This window comes from Amphibalanus amphitrite, unplaced genomic scaffold, assembly GCF_019059575.1.
Source record: "Amphibalanus amphitrite isolate SeventyFive unplaced genomic scaffold, NRLGWU_Aamphi_draft 000308F_arrow, whole genome shotgun sequence".
NCBI lineage: Eukaryota > Metazoa > Arthropoda > Thecostraca > Balanomorpha > Balanidae > Amphibalanus > Amphibalanus amphitrite.
This window is the reverse complement of record NW_024881803.1, coordinates 432912-455263: the sequence shown is the minus strand read 5'-3', so window position 1 is coordinate 455263 and position 22352 is coordinate 432912. Positions and strand designations below refer to the sequence as shown.

The 22352-nt window shown below is 49.7% G+C and overlaps 3 protein-coding genes across 3 annotated transcripts in view; 1 reads left to right on the top strand and 2 right to left on the bottom strand.

The window, feature by feature from the left end:
• LOC122388101 (3-methyl-2-oxobutanoate dehydrogenase [lipoamide] kinase, mitochondrial-like) overlaps nucleotides 1-22352 on the bottom strand; it is a 91886-nt gene that overhangs the window by 29541 nt on the left and 39993 nt on the right. The gene's annotated exons all lie outside the window — the stretch shown is intronic.
• On the top strand, nucleotides 1695-21019 carry LOC122388100. Its single transcript, XM_043378888.1, has 3 exons — nucleotides 1695-3282; nucleotides 4668-4671; nucleotides 20737-21019. Exon 1 carries the CDS (start codon nucleotides 1930-1932, stop codon nucleotides 3274-3276), a length of 1347 nt encoding a protein of 448 aa, XP_043234823.1. The 5' UTR covers nucleotides 1695-1929; the 3' UTR covers nucleotides 3277-3282; nucleotides 4668-4671; nucleotides 20737-21019.
• Nucleotides 11998-16810, bottom strand: LOC122388098. Its single transcript, XM_043378883.1, has 2 exons — nucleotides 15701-16810; nucleotides 11998-12409 (listed from the first exon to the last, which is right to left on the bottom strand). The coding sequence occupies exons 1-2, from the start codon at nucleotides 16792-16794 to the stop codon at nucleotides 12355-12357; spliced, it is 1149 nt and encodes a 382-aa protein (XP_043234818.1). The 5' UTR covers nucleotides 16795-16810; the 3' UTR covers nucleotides 11998-12354.

The following is a 22352-nucleotide window of genomic DNA, read 5'->3' as shown; positions in this document are numbered from 1 at the left end:
CCTCGGGTGGACGTGGTCCGGGCCCCCGTGTGGATAGGGCCCGGGCCCTCGGGTAAATGGGGCCCGCTAGGGTGACCCGCTTGCTCCGCAACGCGAATAAGGGGTATTTTCGATCGGTGGGCGTTTGGCTGCTATTGTGTCCGTACTCCGTGGGTTATGTATCCGTTTCGGTCGATTGCCTTTTGACGGCTAAGTATTTTGGTTTGGGAAAAATATCCATCGCATCGAGGTGCTCGTGTCTGATAACCATGCGTTCTTCTATAGAACATGCCAAGTGTATTTTATAACATAGGTTAAGGACGTAATTAATTTAGGACGTAAAGTTACCTATTGAAAAATGAAGGCCATCGATGAATTACTTATGCAGAGGTTTGAAACATTTATATTTTTAAGAATATTGTTGCTCGTCATGCAAAAGCGATGATTGGATCTTGGACAAAATTGTATGCTCTTTTCAACTATGCCATTTTCAATAGTCAACCGTGCCAGGTTATGCAGCAAAACCCGTGTAATTAAGTAAGTCATGAACAAATTATGTTAGTTTTGATCACAGATGATGTCTTTATACATTTAGGCGAGGTCGGGTCAGGTCAGGTCAGGTAAGGTCAGGTCAACCAGTAGGGATCGTGACGGGTATTCGTAGTGCATACGTGTCAACCGCCTCTGACAGCTTCGTAACATGTTACGAAGGCACCAAAACTACTTCTTAAATGTTCAAATGGCTGCTAAATTCGAATTCAGCTAACAAAAACTAGCCTAGAAACATGCATAGCTTGAAAAGTGTACTGAGGTCCTCATAGGTCAATGACCTGATCTGACCTTCAGGTGACATTGACATCCACCCTTATGCATGGGAGCAACATCAAATCACATGTTTGAACGCTTGAAACCACGAAAGGACTGCAAACGCGCCGCTAATGCGAGCCGGCATACGCCGAACCGCGATTCTGGCCTCGGAACATGGTCTCGGAAAGAAGGTCAAAGTTCATTTGGGTCAGGGTCATGAAAATTCTAGGATAGGTGTAAAATTGATCAACGCGAGGGTACTAAAAGTTACGTTGCGATCAGCCGCTTTTTACGCGAGTAATTCGCGAAAAAAAAACTTTAGGGGGTTGCATCAACCCCATCCCCCCTGTGCCGGCGAGGGTTAAAACTTCTTGTGAGCGAATTCACGTAATGAAGAAGAATAAGGGCACAATCTACTACAGCAGCCAATAGGTGACTTAGGACAGGCACATGGAACTAGTATCTTGTCCGACAGAAGCAGGCAACAGTTCCGATTGCATTTAGGTATGCTATGCATATTGCGGAAGAGGCACATTTCGGCCTCGAAAGATACGAATTCTTACGTCATAGTAACATATTTCTGTCGTGGTCAATTTGCGTAAAGATTGAACACCGGGTGATATCCGAGCTATTGTTCTATCCACATTTTCTTATTCAAAATCGCTCAGGGTTATCGTGCAGGTAAAGGGGGCCCGCTCAGCAGAATGTGTATGAAATATGGAGAGATTCTGAAAAATGGGTGGGGGCCCGCACACTAGGGGGCCCGCTTTGGAGGCGATGACCCCCCCCCCCCCCCGAAACAAAATCCTGGCTGCGCCACTGGTCCGGACCGTCCGGACCCTCCCCACCCCTCCCCCCGTGATAGTGCGCGCCGTACAACGCTCGGCGTCGGGGGCCCCACCGGTCAGTACTGAGCGAGCGGCCGACCGGCGAGGAAGCGTCAGTGCGGAGCCGGGCGACGAGGCCGAGGCCACAGCACAGAGCGTGTCAGCGACGACAACGATCACAGCGCCACCAGCGACTGAGCGGCCAACGATTCCGTCACCGGCGGGAACCACCCTCGGAGCGCTGACTCATTCAGCGTCCGAGGCCAGCCATGGTGTAGCGGCGGCCCATAGTGGCGGGTCACCGGCGTCCGACAGCATGCCGCCGGGTCAGAAGGACGTCCAGCGGCGAGAGAACGACTACCAGCGGCTGATACAGGAGATAGCTCCGCTGCTGGAGAAAACTGATCGGAGCGTGCTACAGGCCGTGGCGCAGGAATTCACCGCCTGCACTCTGTCCGGTCGTCTCAGTGTCAAAGAGATGTTGGAGCAACTGGAGCGGACCGCTGTACTGTCGCCCAACGCGGTCAAAGTGCTTCAGACCGTGTGTGAAATCGTAGACTGTCGTGAGGGCAATCAGTTGGTGAGTGAGTACCTGAAGAAGTACCCGCCGTACAGCGGGCGCCGCACCCACTCCCACTCGGCACCGGCGGCGCTCTATCCAGGTGAGCACCGCGGCGCTGATAGTCAGCTTACCTCCAACAGCGACCAGTGGTTTAGCGCAGACTCGAACCCGACAAAGCATCGTGCAATTTCAGAACAACGGATTGGCGGGAGCGACCGCGAGGAAAGTGTCTGTAACCAGTATAGTTTTGTGGGGAGTGACTTGAAAGGCCCCTGGGACAGTGTGGGGGACCCGGAGGAGGTCAAAGTGCTGACCGATTACAGTGTGTCTTCTATCAGTGAGGATGTTCGGAGGACTAGCCCGTGGCAGAGATCGAGCACCAGTGGCAGTGTCAGATGGCCACCGCTTGAGTCGACACAGAGTTCAGAGTCGCCGGAGAGTCGCCAGCGGAGCATGGCACTCTGGGGCCACTCTGCAGCGGCACCAGCACCAGCGGCGTCACCAGCGTCACCAGCGGCGGCCCGACCAGCCACGTCTGCCGTCTGCGAGTGCCACCATCCGCCGCGAGTGCAACCTGCCTCGCCGCCGCGCCAGCGTCAACGGCTCTCTAAAACCGTGGATCAGGCCCTCGAGCTGAGGCCTGGCTCTTCAGCCGGCGGCAGTCGCAGCGGCGGCGCACCTGCCGTCATGAGAGGCGTGACGCCAGCCGGTGCGCGGCGCGCTCGGCTCGTCGACTTTCTGTCCAGCCGGCTGGGGCCGCGGTTCGTCGAGCTGGGCGAGCAGATGGAGCGCGTGAGTCGCGCAGAGCTGGCCGACATCTCCAGCGACACCAGCGCCGACATGGTGAGCCAGGCGCGCCGCCTGCTCGGCCTCTTCCTCAGCCGGCATCAGAGCTGCGACGGAGACGCCGAGATTCTCCTGGTGCGGCGACTTCGTCGCATCCGCTTCAACCGTCTGGCCGACGAGCTGGAGATCTGGAGCGCCGACCAAGACCGGTGGGAGGACCCGCGCGACTGGTCCGAGGACAAACGCCGGTGGAGGAGCTCGGAGAGCCACCAGCACCGTTCGCCAGTGAGGATACCGAGGGCGGCCTGCTGCTGAACAGGTCTCGCCGCATCCTGATCCGTCACGCGTATTTACAAATTGCAGCCGAGCTCCGCCGTGGGGTAAGGTGGGCAGGGGTTTTCGCACTACGGCTGCGGTTGAACTACCGTCTGTGGTAGAAACTTCAGGATGATGGCGCGTTTCATACGAAATCTGGCGCAATGTTTGTTTGCTTCTGAACTTGTATTGTTAATGCTGTGAATTCTTGAAGTGGGAGTGTTTCAATAACAATTTGTGGATTATTTGAGTTTCTTGATATAAAAATCGAATAATATTATGAAACATTGTGTGGAAACTGCAATAGGGTTGGGACCTATCTGCATGCTCTGTATGTTTTGGTAAAATAAAAAAGCTCAGAATTTTTAATGATTTAATTTAAAATCACTTTGTTAAAAAAATGCCTAGTTAGTTCAGAAATTAATTATTTGTGGCTGAAATCGACTTGCTTCTGATTGGTCGGGCTAATCATGACGTCACATGTAGGTATATAACTGTCTGTATATTTGGCGCAGTTGAGACATACATTTTCTATGTATTTTCCTATGGTAAATCGGAGTGATTGGTCGTGTTTTCAGTGTCTCTTTATTTTGCGCTGGTATTGCGTGGCTAAGAAGTTTTATCAAGAATGGCATATATTAAAATGTTCCATTAATAATGGAGCTTCAGTATCTGTGAGTTTTATTGGCAAGCAAAACTGATTTCGCTGTTATTTTATCTGGAAATTACTCATTTTTTTAGGTCAATATTCAAAATATTTTACGGGAACAAGTTGGCACTTTTCTTGATTTTTGCACTCAAATCGCGTGCGATTCAACTGTATTGGAACTTGCAAAGAAGCTTGGTGATTAATTAACTGTGTTGTTATGGCACTGTTTGCAAAGCATGGATAATAAAACTCTGCCAAAGACTTAGCTACATAGCAATGCCTCAAGTAATACGCAGGAGGGACAGAATTCAGAGTCCGATCGAGAAGAATCGGTGCAAATGCTACGAAGACCAGGCAGCTCTGATACAATAGCTAGTCGTCTCACTACTCTCACTCCATTAGACCAGCTGATTCCTGACAGCGCCGACTCGAATGCAAAGATGGAGCTCATCTTCCAAGCCAGAAACCAGTTCTTTGATGGAAGATGTGATGCTGCCTCTGTCTCTGCTTTGTTGGCCACTTTGGACGGGGCGGAGCTCCGCTCCTTGCGTGAGCGGTTATTCGCCTGTCATCCAGAAATAGTTCCTTCGTTTGCTGGCCGTTCCCTGATTAGGTGCAATACGGGGAGCTGTAATCAGGGAAGTAACTTTCCATATGAAAGGGGTGCAGGTGCACCCCCGTCCCCCATCCACTAGAAGTGCACCCCCATAGGCTAAGCGGCGCCCCACACGCCGCCCCACACGATTAGCTCTAGAGAAGATGGCGAGGGTGATTTCTCGGCTACATTCCATCTCGGCGTCGTGATGCTTGTGGGCTTGGAAAGCGTCCAGTCGTATGTAGGGTAGTGTAGGGGTAGGGTTGAGTTCAATAAGGTCCTTACATTTGAAAGGTTTGAACAACCCGCAATCAGCACAACATACCACAAGTTAAATAAAAAACTACCAAACTGCGCCCAACTAATATTAACCAGTAAAACGCCTTTTGGGCGAAGAACGAGCGAGCGAGATAGTGAGCCATGCACGTGCGGAAGGGCGAGAGGATGCTTCCAACGGGCTTGCGCAAAGCACCCTTCTAACCGGTCGCTAGCGGTGTGTCAAATTTGAACGCAATCGGCCCAGCCGTTCCTGAGATCTGGAAGCGGCATTCTGCACGTGCGCACGTGCAGACGGGGTCCAAAATGACTTTTGCACGGCACCCTACTAACTGGTCCCCAACCGTGTACCAAATTTGAGCGCAATCGGCCCAGCCGTTCTCGAGATCTGGAAACGCCCCCTGCACGTGCGCACGTGCAGTAGCACCCTAACCGCAACACATGGGAATGCATTGCCTGGTGGGTGCCTACCTGTATGCCAAGTTTCAGCGAAATCGCCCCAGTAATTACTGAGTTACTGAAATGGGAACAAATTTTGCACCTCTTATTGTTGTATTTTGCACGTGCACTGGGGGTGACCCACATGCATCGAGACTATCTTATTTTGGGTAGAAGGGATGCTGCTACCCTACAAAAATTACCGCAAGTCAATCGCCCAAGCGGCTGCTGAGATATGAGCCTCTCAAAATCACTACTTTAGCAAAACAGCTTGAACACCCTTGACTTTTCACGTGGCACGTGCCACGACGATCACTGAGATGTATCAAAAGTAGTCAATTACGGGGTAGAAGGGATGGGGCTACCCAACAAAAAAGACCGCAGGCCAATCGGTCCAGCGGTTGCTGAGATATAAGCCTCTCAAAAGCGTTACAGGCCGGGCCGGGCCGGGCCGGGCCGGGCCGCTCATACTGAGATTTTTCCGTTATATTGAAAAGACTCACTTCGCTCGCTGCGCTCGCTCGCTCGTAATAAACATTACAGCCAAACTAATGGCCTAAATAAAAATATATCTCAAATCCTAACAGTTATCGCTGGTGATGGCGCCATGAGTTGCTATTATCCAAAACAGATGCAAATAAACATGTTTGTATGTCCTATGTATGTTTGTTTTAAAAACGTTGCAGCGGCGCTGGGAACTGCAGTCTTAGATCTGGGTATGTTTGGCATCTGCAACTCTTCATATACACATTAACCCTATTTCGGACGGGGAGACCTTTCAGGATTTTCTTGTACAATTGCCAAACGCCGCGAGACATTCAGCTCATATTTGGTGACTTTTCCTAAATGCTCATTGCGCACATCTCAGCAAAAAAAAAAAAAAAAATGCCGGGTCAGGTAAGGTCAGGTAACCAGAGCGGGTTTGTTGACCCCACCTCAGAAAAGTTTGCAAACACGTCAGAGCTTGAGTTTTTCACGAAGTTATTTCCTCTCATCAAGTCTTCAAAACAGTACCTGCAGTATGTGTCGTTTGTATATCTCAGAATTTTTGATCTGTGACCTGAGGTTAGGTCAGAGTCGTGACCTTTACATTGCAAGCCTATGGAAAAGTATTGAAATGCGACCTGCACCTCGAGTAAACGAGTCAAAACCACCAAATTCTTTAAGAATTATGACAATTTATCTTATCTGTAATGATCCAGGTGCCATTTACTGACAGGGACACCGGAGAGGGTTATCTGAGCCGAGATCATGTGAGGTGATATCTACCATACATCAATGCTCACAATACTTACAATATTGACAATGCTTTTGCTTACAACACTTACAATACTTACGATGAGACCAGCAAGCACTCTGCCGTTACAGTTCTAACTTCTGTTTCGAAAAACGACGTTACACACATTCGCTGCCAGCATAACATGTATTGTTTGACAGTAACAAAATACAATTGACATCTGAACCCCAAACGGACCGCCATCCACTCAAATTTTATAACCCTGACCGGTCAGGGGGCGAATGGAGGTCATTTCCTGGGCATTACACTCAGCCTTTGCACAAAATATTTCACATCACAGTAATCATTACAACAATAGCACCGACTTGATAGTGGATTTCAAAGTACTTGCATCAGCTCTTCCTGCTATTGCAGACGATCATCTCCTCAGGGTAATGTTGTTCGGGACATGAACGAAGATCGTTTTCGGAGTTTCATAAGTGCTACTGCAGCAGCCTGGCACAAAACAGGACTTGTACGCTCTTCTCTGCACTTTGCCCTTCAGTACCTATATCACAAAAGAATTGTTTAGAATCCATCTTACGCTTCTTTCACAGTCTCCCTTGCCACCGTAGGGCGTAGATAGATTGCTGTTGCTGGTAAGTTAAGGCACGGTAGATAAAAATTACCTCGGTTCTCAACGCCTTAAGTTATTTTCATAAAAAAAGAACAAATAAATGATCAATAAGATGACAGGAATGTAAACATTTTAATCGTAAAGTAGCCCAAATATTGGAATGAGCTTTTGCTTTTCAGCATCCTCCGATTCATCATCTTTATCATTTGAAAATTCGAGGTACATAAAACGTTTATCACGCGCTCATGTTAAGTGGGAATATAGTACACGGCCGACACATCAATTTTTGACACTGAACATTTCATCCGTAAATGTTTTAACATAATTTAAAGTTAAAAACAGCGCGAATGGCAGAGTGAAGCAAACAACATATTTCACCCATTGATATAACATGTAATCTGTGGTGCGCCAGATGCGCCATTATTTGTCAACCGCAGGTGACATGTGACGTAACAGCATCAAGAGCATCTTTTTTCAAGAACTTTTCAAAACAAGTTTCCTATCTTTCTTCCCCCATTTCTCTCAGCTTATTGATTTTATGAGGCAATGGTATGCACCATAAATTCTGTGAAAATAGTTTGATCATTTTCATGCATTCTTAAAAAATCGAGTTCCCAACCCCATTACTGATATAATCAATTGCTTAGTTTGGAAATTGATACACATTTTGTAGAGGTTTGTCTGGCAAATGGTTAACAATCTACAAGCCTATCATGATCTGAAGCTGTCATAGTACCTTGTTGGAAAGACTGGAGCATGGTTTAAGATGCTGTGTAAAATTCAAGATTTGTGCAAAAGCTTATGACTGAAGAGCGAAAACAGTTCTATACGATGGCTCAATCAAATGTGGAAATGAACAGCAAAAGTAGAGTTTCAACATTCCAGCATGTGAGAATAAGTTCAGAACTTCATAGTTCTTGTAGTATTGCATTCTTCTTATGGACAGTTTTAGGTTTTGTTAGGGTATTTCAATTTCAATGTGTCAGTTGAGATATAGGTGGCCGTGGATTGCGGACAAAATTGAGAATCATTGCATGGTAGATAGGTACTTGTTCGGTAAAAAGGTATGTGATGAATGCCCCGAGAAGGTTTTTCATGATTTAATATATGGCCATTGTTGTACCTACAAAAATGCAAGCTTGCTATATAGCACCTAGCTTTTGAATCAAATCGAAAGTATTTGCTATGAAACTAAATATGTACCTGCAAAGTATGTCAATAAATTTGTGTGATGTTGACCAGAGAGCTGTTTATCATCTGGGCATTTATGTTGCTTCTTACATTAGGTGTTAAGCATAGTAATTATGGATGAACTTTGTGCCCATATCTTCAATGCACAGTGTATGTATAATGTAGCATGTCTACAACCCTCACTGATCCTGCTATAGCTATAGGCATTTGGCACCAGCAAGACCAAGGGCATGAACTTCACAGTTGCGCAACCCTTTGTCATGTAGGGGAGAGTGGGGCACATTCGTGCATGGGGCACATTCGTTTTCAGCAGTTTATGGGAACACGAGTGACTGCACGAGCTCAAGGTAAATTATGGAAATGCGTCTATCATTGCCGCACTTCGTTCACCGTAGAAGACAACACTGTACCTGCTGTCATGCTTGATAAAAACGCAAATTTGTAATATTCGTGAGCTTTCCAAACTTTTCTCACATCATCCATTTTCGTGATCCTGACTCGGAAATGTGGTTCAGCTTTTCAAAATTGGGGGCGAAGGTGCTCACTCTATTCACGGAACTGCTGCAAACTTGTTTGTTGACAAAGTGTCATTTTTTCAACAAGAAATTTTGAAATATATTACAAATAACGTTGTGGGGCAGGTTCGTGTACGCACTGCCTGGGGGCACATTCGTGCATTTTTTTTTTAGTTTTTGCTATTTATGACTTTATCTATAGTAGGTTTCACTAATGACGCTCGCCTGACTCAGTCTCGGCTGCTTGCGGCGTCGTGACGAGTAATTCACGCGAACTTGGCGAGGTCACGGAGGCCGGCAGTTGGCACATTCTTGTTGGCCAGCCCATTCTTTCTACATATGTTGTGCAATGCATTCTTGTCGAAAGGAATCAAGTGAAATGACCCCCTGCCAATTTCCTTTGGTAAATTTCTGGTAATGCCCGGTAATTTCTAGAACTTTGCAGGGTGCACGGAAGTGCCCCACCCCTTGCACGAATGTGCCCCATAGGTGGGGCAGTTTCGTGCAAACGTTCAGAGTTATTAAAAGTCATTTTTTCTAATAGAAGCAATAATTTTAGAGGATAACTTTTAAAGAGGAAAAATATCTGCAATAGTTCCTTTCCATACCACAATCAACAATTTTGCCGTTGCACTAACCAAAGAACAGATATATGGATTTATCCATTTTTTGCACGAATGTGCCCCACTCTCCCCTACCACCAGTTACTTTTTTCCTTAAGGTGCACATAACAGTGTACACAATAATGCGCAGAGGGCCTACACAAAAACAACATGATTATTGTGCACTATGATGCACAGCATTGTACCCTGATTATTTGAATATTCTGATCACTCAAGTCAGGAGACCATTTTTGAATGCCTCATTTATTATACATCACTTGTCATACAAGAGCATGATGACACACATTTGGACAAATAACAAGCAATCATGGTAATATTCCAATAAGTTGGACACCTCCCTGGGCATCATTTTTCAGGAAGGTACCTCTGCAGGTGTTGTAGTAGGTTAGGTTGAATTGGGTTTAAGTTAGGTAAAGTAAGGCGGTTAGGACCAGGTCAGACTGTAAGGCCTGGTCAGGCTGATTTTAATCTTTCATTCTAATTTGACATAGATACCTATTACCTATGTTTTTGCTCCAGACTGAACTTCATTAGGTGGTGAGTTCAATTTGTTTTGTTTTTTATCTGTCATGTTTTGTGTTTTTTGTCCCTTATGTTTTGCCCCATAGGCAAGGGTGAGCTTTTCCAGGGAAGGTGGTGGGGCAAAAAGCCGTCAAACCTGCAATGCTCGGTTGTTAAGTTAGATTATGTGCAACACTGAATCAATTCTTTTAATTACCGAACTAACATTTTGAATTAGGTACACACTACACAGACATTTCAAAGCTCCTCAAAGCGAACAACATAGTGGTTTGCTAAGCAACGAAGTTCTACAAATAAGCAAAAGTTGGAGGGGCAGAACGCTATTTTTTCTCTGACAGCTTCGTAACATGCCACGAAGGCACCAAAACTACTTCAGTACAGGGTGTAACGAAATTATCCGGACATCTATTTTTTCGCCATATCTGTATGCACAGTTTCCTAATCCTTTCTGATGTTAGAAGTGGGAATATTGGATGAATACGTGCCTCTGCTATCGGTTTTCAACTCAGCAGTGACCTGACCTTGTCATGTGACTGTTGCTCTGAGTAGGAGTCGATTCACAGATGGGTTCACATAGTAGTTTTCGTCCAAGGCAGTTGCGAGAAAGGGATACAATCTCTCCTTTCGTGGTAAAATTGCATGGCGGCATCCACGGCGTCATGAGCCAGAAACTGGCCTGCCAGCAGCTGGACATCAGCAGCAGCCAATTGCACATCTGCCTGAGGCGTAATAAGCTGGGACTTCGGTGGCAGACTCAGCCCGGTCGCGACCACAAAAGCCGCCCTTTGTCAAGTGGTGAGGAGAGTCATCAAGATAGCGGCAAGGAAACGGCACCAATCAATCCGCAAATTGACTCGAATTCTTACCAAGTCAGATAATAAGAGATCCCATATCATGGTTTACCGCTACCCGCCCTTAAACTTGGTTCTAGTGCCCTTCAAACTGAAAAAGACAACGAAACTGACGGGAAAACAACCAGTTCACCACCTTTCGCCTCACGCCAGATCGCGTCCACTGGTTGAAGAAAGATAAGGTGAGGTGGTCTGGTTGGATGGGTAGCCGTTCGAGCTGTATTATCCTTTGGAACCGTCAAATCGGTCATGTATGGGCGGCCAGCCGCTCGAACTTGCTGGCCTTCGCCGCCGTCAAACATCCGGACAATATCCAGAACTGGAGCATGTTCAGCTGCCTAGCGATGTTCCAATAGGACATAGTGCCACATAATACCGCCATCAACGTCAAGTATTACCGGAGCAACATACTGGCCAATGAATGGTTGGAAGCGCTCAACCAGACGGTATAGGAGGGCTCGGTTTCTGAACGCGCACTGATGCCTGATTCAAGCCACGCTGTCTTCATGCGGGGCGGGGCGCGGGAACTTCTTCCAGACTGGGGGGGCTGAACCATCATAGAGATCAACCTAGGGTACCCCCAAATCTAGTTTTCTCATCGGTTTTAGGCCACTTATTTTTCAGACCTTGGCCTTTTCAACGAAAAAAAAAGAAGAAAATATTTGCAAAAAAGTGAGGCATTCCGTCTCAGCTGAGTGAAGAAACTACCGTTTTGGCAACCTGGAATAAAGGTTTTAAGCTGCCAAATGAGTTGCCGAGTCAGTAAAATAGGTAGATTTTTCACTTACATGCTTTCTTTCTTTGTGACTCACAACCCCTAATTTGGGGAGGACAAGCTGCCCCAACGGTTCCTGGCCTCATGAAAATGTAGTAAACTCCTTATGTCCACATTGCCGTTGTATTGCCAGCTGCCTCCGTCGCGCGCCGGCCCAGACTGGCCGGGGGTCGTACGTGACCCACCTTTTATTCAACAGGCTACGAAACGTCTAGAACACGCCCAAGACGAGTGCGAACTTGCACAGCAGCGACGAGGTGACGGAAGGCGCCAGCTTGGCGGCCTACGTGCCTTAAATGACATATCTTAAATTTACAATTGCGCTGCGCGTGCCGCCGGCCGTCTCCTCCCGGCCCCGCCCCGCACAATGCCATATAACTCATCCCGAGCCTGGACGGGGCGGCGGCGGCGCCGCAGTGGCTCGGGGGCCACAAGATTCTAATACACTCCCCCCTGATCTACAAATCATCGTACTGGGTCAGAACGGCAGGGCGTCTCTCCCGCATGCCGCGGCGTAGAACTTCAGCGTACGTCACAGGGGGCACATTTTCCCCGTGGCTTTCGTGCGCACACTCTCGCAAGATAATTGGGCCAGAGTCGTCATTGTCATTGTTCGGCGGCTCAGTCTGGCCACTCTCCGGACTGGGAACGAAAGCCAGTCTCAGATCTCTCACGTGACGGGGGACATTGTCTACTTCCACACACTGCGCCGACACTTGTCGGGTGACTGTTCCTATGGAACTTGGCACATCACACCGGCGACTAGGGTCTCTGATCCATACCTTATCGCCTACACTGAACGTAGCACACTCACTCTCTTCGCACTTTTCCTCACTCTCCACGTCCGGCACTCTCAGTTTGTAGTTGAACAGTACGTTGGCAGGACTAGAGTTCAGGTCATCACTGCGCGGCATCACATTATAGCGGTAGACTGCTTCCGCCACTGAGCAGCCTTTGCGCGCTACGATTGTTTTGACCGACCTATGGTTTCTCTCAGAGACACCATTGCCGAACGGCGCATGGGCAGCTCGGTACCGGACGCTGATACCCCACCGGCTGACGAACTCGTGGAATGCGGCACTGCGGAATGAGGTGAAGTTGTCCGTCAGCAGCTCCCTCGGAGCGCCGCGCTCCAGGAATACCGACTCCAGAGCGGTGATGATGCTGTCGGTGTCCTGTCGCTTTAACCGCCGCCAGATCGCGTACCGAGACGGACCGCAGTCAATCAGAGTCAGGTACAGCCAGCGGCGTATTTAGAAAATCGCGAAGGGGGGGGGCAAGGGTTTGGAGGGCGCCACCTCACCCAAGGAGGGCGCCATACGGTCGCGAGATAAAAAATCGCTCAGTGGGGGTTGGGGGGTTGGGAGGCGTTTTTTACCATGCCACCAGTTTTTTTTTTTGCGTAACCTCGTATAGGTCGTGCTGCATTGATTTTGCATCGTGTGTATTCATTATACTCCAGGTCACAAAAGGTCAAGTGTTCTTGAAATGCTGCGCCGAAGGCGCGCGAAATTTTTGAAAACAACCTTTTCCTCCGCTTTTTAGGCACGCCTTTTATACGATCACTGTTCAAAGCTCCTCTCGCTCTTTTACCAAATTTGAAGGTGTAAAAAATACCTAAGGTTTGGTCGGGCCGCTGCCACACAAACTGTACAGAAAGCTTGGCTCATGGGTGTCGATGTATAAAAGTTTATTGGCGGTGGCATATCTACGCACCAGATCACCGTATCGGATTGATACCGGAGCGCGAGATGCGTAAACATCATCCAAATTACCTCAGACCAGCCTTCATAGCCTTCTCACAGATGCATACAGTGTACCCACATAACCAGTTTCAATCGCCGAAACTTCAGATGCCTGCTGTTGCGCCCGAACCTGTTGACAATACTTAATCGTAATCCATATAGATGCCATGATGCACGTAAAGTAGGATCAATCCGTTAGGACCAAAGACGTGTTTTATGCATCGTAGAGCGTAGATAGTTTTGGTAGGTATAGATACTTCATTCATTGTGCTGAATGCACGTTCATTTGTGGCAGTTTTCACAGGCAAGACATCAACTATGTGCAATAGAACGACTAAGTTGAAAAACATGCCAAAGGAGTAAATAAATGATAGGAGGGCAGCGATCAACGGATGTTGCCAATAGGTAGAAGGGCTGCGATCCACAGGAGGGCACTAATAGGTAGAAGAGCCCCGATCAACATCCCGAGTTTCGACAGTAGGGCACCGATAGGTAGGAAGTTGGCGAGCAGCAGGAGGGCGCCAATGGATAGAAGGGCAGCGATCAACAGGAGGGCACCAATAGGTAGGAGGGCGCCGATCAACAATCAACAGGAGGGCGCCACCAGGTAAGAGGGTGGCGAGGAACAGGAGAGCACCAATAGGAGGGTGGCGATCAACAAGAGGTCGCCAATAGGTGGGAGGGCGGTCATCAACTGGAAGTCGCCAATGAGCGGAAGGGTGACGATTAAAATGGGGGTGGCAATGGTGAGGAGGGCGCCTTTGCTCAAGAGGATGACACGAACAGGAGGGCGTCTGTGCGGAGGGCGCTGGTCAACAGGAAGGTGCCAGTGGATAGGAGGGCGGTGATCAACAGGAGGGTGCCAGTGGTTAGGAGGGCGGCGATCTACACGAGGGCGCCAATAGGAGAAGGGCCCCGATTAACATTCAACAGGAAGGACTAGGGAACCAATAGGTAGGAGGGCGGCACTGAACAAGAGGGTGCCAAAAGGGAGAAAGGCGGCCTTCAAAATTTCACATGAGGGCTCAATAGGTAGGAGAGCGCCAATAATTATGAGGACGCCGATCAGCAGAAGGGCGGCAATGTGTAGCAGGGTGGCGACCTACAGGAGGGCGCCTTCGGGTGAGAGGGCGCTTATTTACAGGACAGCGGCTTACATAGGCGACCACCGTTACGCTTAGAGAGCTACAGCCTACAAATGTGGTTGGAGGGCGCCCGAGGGAGCCCTCCAACCGTATTTGGAGGGCGTATTTGGAATGGGCGTCCTCCGAGGGCGCCCTCCATCCGTATTTTCCCTGTAAACACATTCGCGATTGGAGGGCGCCCTCCAGTCGCGATTGTTTTTCGATTCGATTATATCACAATTGCATTTGCGATTGGAGGGCGCCTTCGGCGCCCTCCAATCGCAAAGGGCGCCTTCGGCGCCCAAGGGGGGGGGCCATGGCCCAGTGGCCCCCCCCTGCCTACGCCCCTGGGTACAGCTGATCGCTTACGTGACAGACGTCCATGCTGATCCTGTCCCAGCATTTAGTCACGCTCAGCGAACCATGTGTCCACCGCTGGGGCGCTGGATCGATGGACTGGCACCTTTCGCACTGGCTAACGACACTGCGCACCTGGTGCCTGCTCACAGCCGGGTCGTGCTCCCTACACAGGCGCAGCGTTCTCCCGATGCCTGGGTGTCCGCTTGTTTCATGGATCCTGACCACATCCGGCGCCGAGAAGGCAGCGCCGCAGACCTCAGGATCGCTTTGTTGGTTCAGCCACTTCTTCGGCACTCTCGTCAGTGCGTCAGCCCTGTTGTCCACTGACGGAACGCACTTCACGGTCAGCTGGAGGCCGTACTCATCTCTCAGACTCTTCACGGTCTCCAGGCGCCTTCTAATCAGCATTTCACTCGCCGCCTTCGTCTTTATCCGAGCTCTGCCGGAGAGCGCATCTGTTAGCCAGTGATAGACCGTTTTCGAGTCCGTCACGACAGTCACTTTCTTCAGGTTCCATGCCAGGGACAGATTGATGCCACGCACAACAGAGTCCAGTTCTGCAAGGTTCACGTGTGTCTCGGGATTTTTCCGAAGCCAGCAGGCGTCCTCAACGATGCTGCCTTCCATCTCCAGCACGGCTCCTATGGCGAGGGAGCTGGCATCCACCCACACGACTCCCTCATCGCCGGTGACATCCCAGCGACCTCGTGCGGGATCGGCCGTTTTCACGCGCTGCAGCGTTTCCATGACCATTTTCTGGAGTTCTGGGTCGGTGATCTCGTCATCCCAGCCGTCTGTCGCTGCAGTGGCGCGTCTTTTCAGGTAGGATGCGGAGACACGCAGCCAGCCACACACCGGGACCTGACTTGTCAGACGTCCGCACAGCGAGAAGACCTCTCTCCTCGTCAGCTTTGGCGGCGGCTGTAGATCCTGGTTGTCCCGCTTCCAGAACAGTCCTTGCCGCTCCCCCCAGACTCGAATGCCCAGGACACGAGCACCTTCTGACACCTTCTCCGGGGATTTGCAGGTCAGACCGAGCGCCTCCAAATGACCCTTCACCTCTAATGCAGTAGCGATGTTTTCATTTACGAGTATGTCGTCCACGTAAGGTGATGTAGCGGTGTGCACCCTCGGGTCACGTTTCAGGGCCATTTCCAGCACCTTTCTCATCACCATCGGTGCGAGACTGAGCCCAAAGCCAAGTCTGCTCAGACACCACCGTCTGCCCTGGAACACTACAGTCTGATACGGCCACAGCGATGCGTGCACGTGGATCTGCAGGTAAGCGTCTCGCAGATCTAGGAGAGACACGTTTCGTCCACACCGACGCCACTCACGGATTTTTTCACTGCAAACATCCGCGTCAGCTGTATGCGGGTCCAGGTGCGTATTTAACTCCCTGAAATCCATGACGGGACGCACTTTGTCCTTCTTCGGTTGGATGACCGCCATGAGCGGGATCGTACCTTTGACCCTCCCGTGCACGCTCTCATCATAAGGGACGAGCCATTGATTCGCCACCCACTTGGAGAGTTCTCGCTCGTATTCGTGTCGGGCTTCTGTTGGAATCGCGTACTCCTCTGCTGTATTGTGCAGCTGCTCGGGCTCCTTTCCTCCACACCATTTCCACTCCACCGACCACTTCTTTTCTGTCTCATCAAAGCTCACCACAAAGTCCTTCTCGTCGGCTCGATTAGCCGGTGCGGCCGCCGCCGACGCACCCAACACCGGATCCCCCTTACTGCTGTCAGCTCGATTCACTGCTGCAGCTGCCGCCGCTGCACCTGACGCTGGGGCCGCCTCACTGCTCGCCTGATCATGACTCACCCGTGCAGTCGCTGCCACTGCACGCGACACCCCAGTCCTCTCACCATCACAGCTGACCCGGTCACCGGGTGAGGCCACTGACGCCGCTATATGAGACACCGCTGCCTCAACTCCGAATCTGACTCGGTCATCCGAACTCACTGTAGCGCCACCCAGTGCTCTGATACCATTCATCCCGATGATGAACTCAAACCCCAGTGGCTTACGTGCTACGACGAGCACATCTACGAACACTGATTCACCAGACCGCAGCTGCACGCGTGCCACGCCTGACCCCTCACACCAATAACGCCCTCCACTCACTGTCATCACGCTCACCGGACGTCGGTTCCACCTCCGACAAACTGACACGTGAGCTACACACTGGCTGCATCCTGTATCAACCAGCGCTTTGCAGCTCGCTCCGTCCACCGACAGCTGCGCGACTGGCAGCGCCCCGTTCACTGGTCGACAGGAGAGGAGGCTGGCGCTGATCTCTCCCCTCCCGCGTCGTTTTCCGGACATACAGAGGCGATGTGCCCCTGCCGGTTGCAGTTGTAGCACCTCACGAGGCTCCGTCCACCACGGGGGCCTCCACGGCCCCGCTGTCCGCGGCCTGCCGTGCAGTCGCGGGCGATATGGTTCGGTTGCCCGCACGAATAGCATTTCATTGTGGCCGGGAGTGCTCCAGTCCTTGTGCCAGCGGCGGCGGCCGCGGTGTTTGTTTCCTCGTCGGCTAGCACGGCCCGAGCGCGACCGATTAGCTGGCTAAACGGCATGTCCTCCATCCGTGATCCAGCCCGGAGCGCACGGCGTGCTGAATCTGGCAGTTTGGCCACGAAGGCACAGGCCAGGCTGTCGTCCGGCATACCTCCGAACAAGCCAGCCAGCCGGCGCAGCTCAGAGACGAACACGTCCACCGTCTCACCTGGACGCAGCCTTCTACGTTCAAATTGGTCGTAGGCTTCAAACCGATCCGAAGCAAACGCCGATGTCAGGGCCCTTTTGATGTCCTCGTACTTTTTCTTCTCATCTTCTCCGAGCTGTTGATATACCGCAAACGCACCACCAGTGAGTCTCAGCGGGACGACGACGTGCAGTCCCTTGATGCCGCGCAGCTGACACACAAGTTCGACCTTGTCCAGCCACTCGCACACGGGCTGCGACACACCGTCAAACTCCGGGATTAAGCGGAGATCAGCCGCAGCGTCCGAACCATCACAGGTCTCCTTCTCGTTCCCCATCACATCAGTCTTCCAAGGCCGAAATAGCTTGTAGTAAACTCCTTATGTCCACATTGCCGTTGTATTGCCAGCTGCCTCCGTCGCGCGCCGGCCCAGACTGGCCGGGGGTCGTACGTGACCCACCTTTTATTCAACAGGCTACGAAACGTCTAGAACACGCCCAAGACGAGTGCGAACTTGCACAGCAGCGACGAGGTGACGGAAGGCGCCAGCTTGGCGGCCTACGTGCCTTAAATGACATATCTTAAATTTACAATTGCGCTGCGCGTGCCGCCGGCCGTCTCCTCCCGGCCCCGCCCCGCACAATGCCATATAACTCATCCCGAGCCTGGACGGGGCGGCGGCGGCGCCGCAGTGGCTCGGGGGCCACAAGATTCTAATACAGAAAAGTTGTGAGGCACCGCCCCCACGGCCCCAGAGTTGTGAGGGCAAGCTTCCCCCACTGCCTTCTCCCCCGGTTCCCGCGCCTATGTATGAATCTATGAAATTGTGTTGGTAGATTTCCGATTTCGATTCCTCCAGCTGGGGGGGGGGGGCTCAAATACATTACGAGCCCCCCCCCCCCCAGCCGAAAAGTTGGAGGGGCTCAGCCCCCCCTAACCCCCCGGTTCCCGCGCCACTGGGCGGGGCGCTACTTAACCCGCGCCCCGTAGGGGGGGGGGCCGAAACGGCCCCTCCCTGTCCTTTTCGGTCGATATCTCCTAAACGGCTAGAGATATCGCCACCAAACTTTCAGGACCCCTCCGGGCATCAATTTTACACATTGTGACCAAAAATTTTTCCAGAGGCTATGATAGGTTGGCCACAAATGACGTCAGAGTGACGTCATGTTCTGTCATTTTCGACCGAAAAAAGACCTTCGCGAGAAGACCTGTCAGGACTACAGCTTTGAAGATACAGAAAAATGATCAAGACATAAAAGGTGTAGAATTGACAGGGCTACAAAACTGCTATCTCGAATTTTTGAAATTTTTGAGTTTTGACCCCCAAAAATCAAAAAAGCATTTTTTTGGATATATTCGCCAAAAAATCCAAAAAGTTTTTTGAGTTTCGAAAAAACCGGAATATATGTGATAGTGCCTACCGTCTTCTATCTACATACCAAATTTCAGATCGATACCTCGTTTTTTGGCCAAGTTATAGCGAAAAAACTGTCCAAAAATGATGACGTCAAATTTTCAAACTCAATTTTTGGCAATTCTAGAACTCGTAGAGCAAAACGAAGACCACCATTAGACTCCCCGTGACGAGCTGCATCGAATCGATACCCATTTTATGCAAAAATATCAACTTTGAAATTTGACCTAATTTGACCTGACCTTGACCTGACCTTCACAAAAACGTGACCTAGGCTGGCCCCAAAGGCTGCCTAACCCACATAATCGCATTTGTCATGTAAAATGGACCATAAAACATGTATCACACGACACATTCATATTGTGACCCCCGGTGACCTGACCTCGCTGTGACCTGACCTGGTATCAGTGACCTCAGATAGCAAAGTATGTGTTTGACGAACAATGTACCATCGATGGTTTTCAATAAATTACCAATTTACTCGCTTTCACAGCACATTTCTTGAATTGCCTGTGAACGGTGAAAATCTGACCTTTGACCTGACCTGTGACGTCATCGGTTTGACCTAGGTCAATGAAATTTGGTCACAAGGTAGTTCCCGGGTGGGGCTATCGAACGCCGTTTGAATTTTGAAAATCGGCCGGTAACTTTCCGAGATCTTAGGGGGGGGCCGAAACGGCCCCCCCCCCCCCCCTACGGGTGGTAGGGTCCGCCGGTAGCCCTACGGGGCGCGGGTTAAAAGTCCCTAAAAGAACGGGAAGTGATGCCGATAGAACCTTCAATAATTCTGGGCTAACGCGCATGACTTGGAAAAAGTCGCGATCCCAATTCAATTGAAAACCTGTGGGCTCTTGTTCAGCAGGTGACTGAAGAGACGCCCGCCACAAGCACCGCCCAACCGCAAGCACAGGTTTAGACGGCGTTGGTCCGCATCAAAGCCAGTGTGCTGGAGAATTCGGTGGCTGAAATACTCCAGAACATTCGCCACTGTGTTTTTATGAAAGGTAGCTACATGCTCAGTTAAAAGAAAGAGTACCAGAATGTTTTGCTTTTTAATTACAGCGGAAAGAAAGGTGTCCGGATGATTTCGTTACACCCCCTGTAATGTTCAAATGGTTGCTAAATTCGAAATCAGCTCCAAAAACTAGCCTAGAAACATGTAAAACTCGAAAAAGTGAACCGAGGTCATCAAAGGTCATTGAGCTGACCTGACCTTCAGGTGACCTTGACACCAACCCTAATGCATAGGACCAGCATCATATCACATGTTTCAACGCTTGAAACCACGTAAAGACTGCAAATGCGCGGTTAATGCGAGCCGACATACGCCGAATCGCGATTCGGGCCAAACATGGTCTCGAGAAATAGGTCACAGGTCAAAGGTCATTTGGGTCAGGATCATGAAATTTTCAGGATAGGTGTAAAATTGATGAAATCGGGAGTATTGAAAGTTTCGTCGCGATCGGACGGTTTTTACGCGAGTTACTCACGATAAACCGATGGGGTCCGTTCAACGCCTCCCCTATACGGGCGAGGGAAAAGCGCAACCAAAAAGGCAAAAATATGCACATGCGATAACCTATACTGCGAAAAAAAGGTGCATCATTTTTGAACGTCGCCGACAAATTGTAATTATCCCAAGCTCAGGCAGATGTATGCTAGAAAATACCCCAAGTGAAATACACTACGGCGGAAAATAAATAAAATACCCTACGGCGGAGCTCGGTTGCAATTTGTAAATACGCATCCGTCACACAACCCGCCAGCACAACAAGGAAGGAAGATGAAAGGATTGCTCCACAGACAATCTGACGGAGGACGATTGGACGCTTTGTGACCGAATGAGACGGAATCTGGTAGCAGGAGCTGACAAGTGACAACAGAAAGCTGGTGCAAGATTGAGATGATAAGTGCTGGAAACGTGAGCGACTGGCACTATATCTGTTGTACCTTGCTCGTGGTAATGATTGCCAATAGTGTTGTTTTATAGAAGTTATTGTCACAGGGGCATACAGGGGTATAAGTTATTGCACAGGGGCAATATTCTCACGTCACCCCTCGCGCGTTCATGTGAGTGATTCCATTAAATGATGATGAGCGACTTCCATGTTTCAGAGAGACCTTGTTCCGCTCTAACTAAGCGATAGCATAGCGCACAATATCGCCATTCGTCAAATAAGCCATAAAAAGAGTACCGTGCTACCTACTTGCGATCTTTAATGCTTGAAGTTTCTTATGAAGAGTGCGGAAAAACGGCAAAAGTCGTATTGCAACTGATCAAGAGAACGGTCAAGCAAAACGAAACCATTTCCTGCACTTCACGTTTACTGCTTGCACATGCAAAACAAAAAAGATTTTAGCAAGATCTCAGTTAAGATACCAAGAAATATCGCAGCTAAAAAAAAAAAATGCGGACGCTCGGTTCCATTTACGGCTGTAGAGTTGTTGGTTAAAAGCTTCGAGAGGAGCCCAAAGGCCAAAATAAGTACAGCTCGCATGGACGCTGTCGTCCAAGTGTTCACCTCCAAGGGTTCTCTGCTGATGGTAGTCCGTCATTAGCTCCCAGGCGTTTATCTTAACATGCCGAGCGATCCAAAATGCAAACACATTTCATAAACAAGTGCGCTGTCCGCTGATACCGCGAGCCCCTCAACACCAAGTCAGTCGATGCACAGCGAACACTGCTCTAATCCCCGTGGGGCGTGGACATTGCACTGCATTGTAAAACGCAAGATATCCACACGAATCTGGCTCTCAATGTTTATTGTCATACGACACGTATTGATATTGGTATAAGACACAATATGGCAAATCACAGCGCACGTGGCGCATGCCTCAACAACAAGCACGCCCGGAAATGCCTGTTCTGATATTTATAAATAGCACGGTGTTGCTCAGGGTATATAGAACAACGGGTACACCAACGACGCGGAAAGCGCCCATTTAACCTAGATGAGTTACATGGAAGGTGATATATTTTTTGAATATGGAATAAATAGAGTATTCTATTCTGACGAGTAAAGCCTAATTCATAAAGCAGTTATTTTTAAATTATATGAACCAGAAATAACATACTAACCATAGTTTAAAACTTAGCATAAAGTTAGTTGAAAAGCCTATAGTTGATACTAAGATGGAAGGAATCTATGGAAGGCGGAAATGGCGCAGCTGTTTCATTCTTTAAATGTGTTCGCAAGCAGGATTCACGTGATGCTAGCGACATCTATTAATGTAATCAGGGACGCTCATTGGCTGATCGCGTCCGTGAGCAGTATCGCTAACTGACGCCAGTACAGGGTTGAGGCAATGTGCGCATGCGCAGGAACTAGTGCTCTCATGAAGGGGCTTTTGGTACAGGGACCCGCAGTTGCTACTGTACACATATATTACCAATTTAGAATTGCGCTATTATTTGCTAAGTGCTGGCCATTG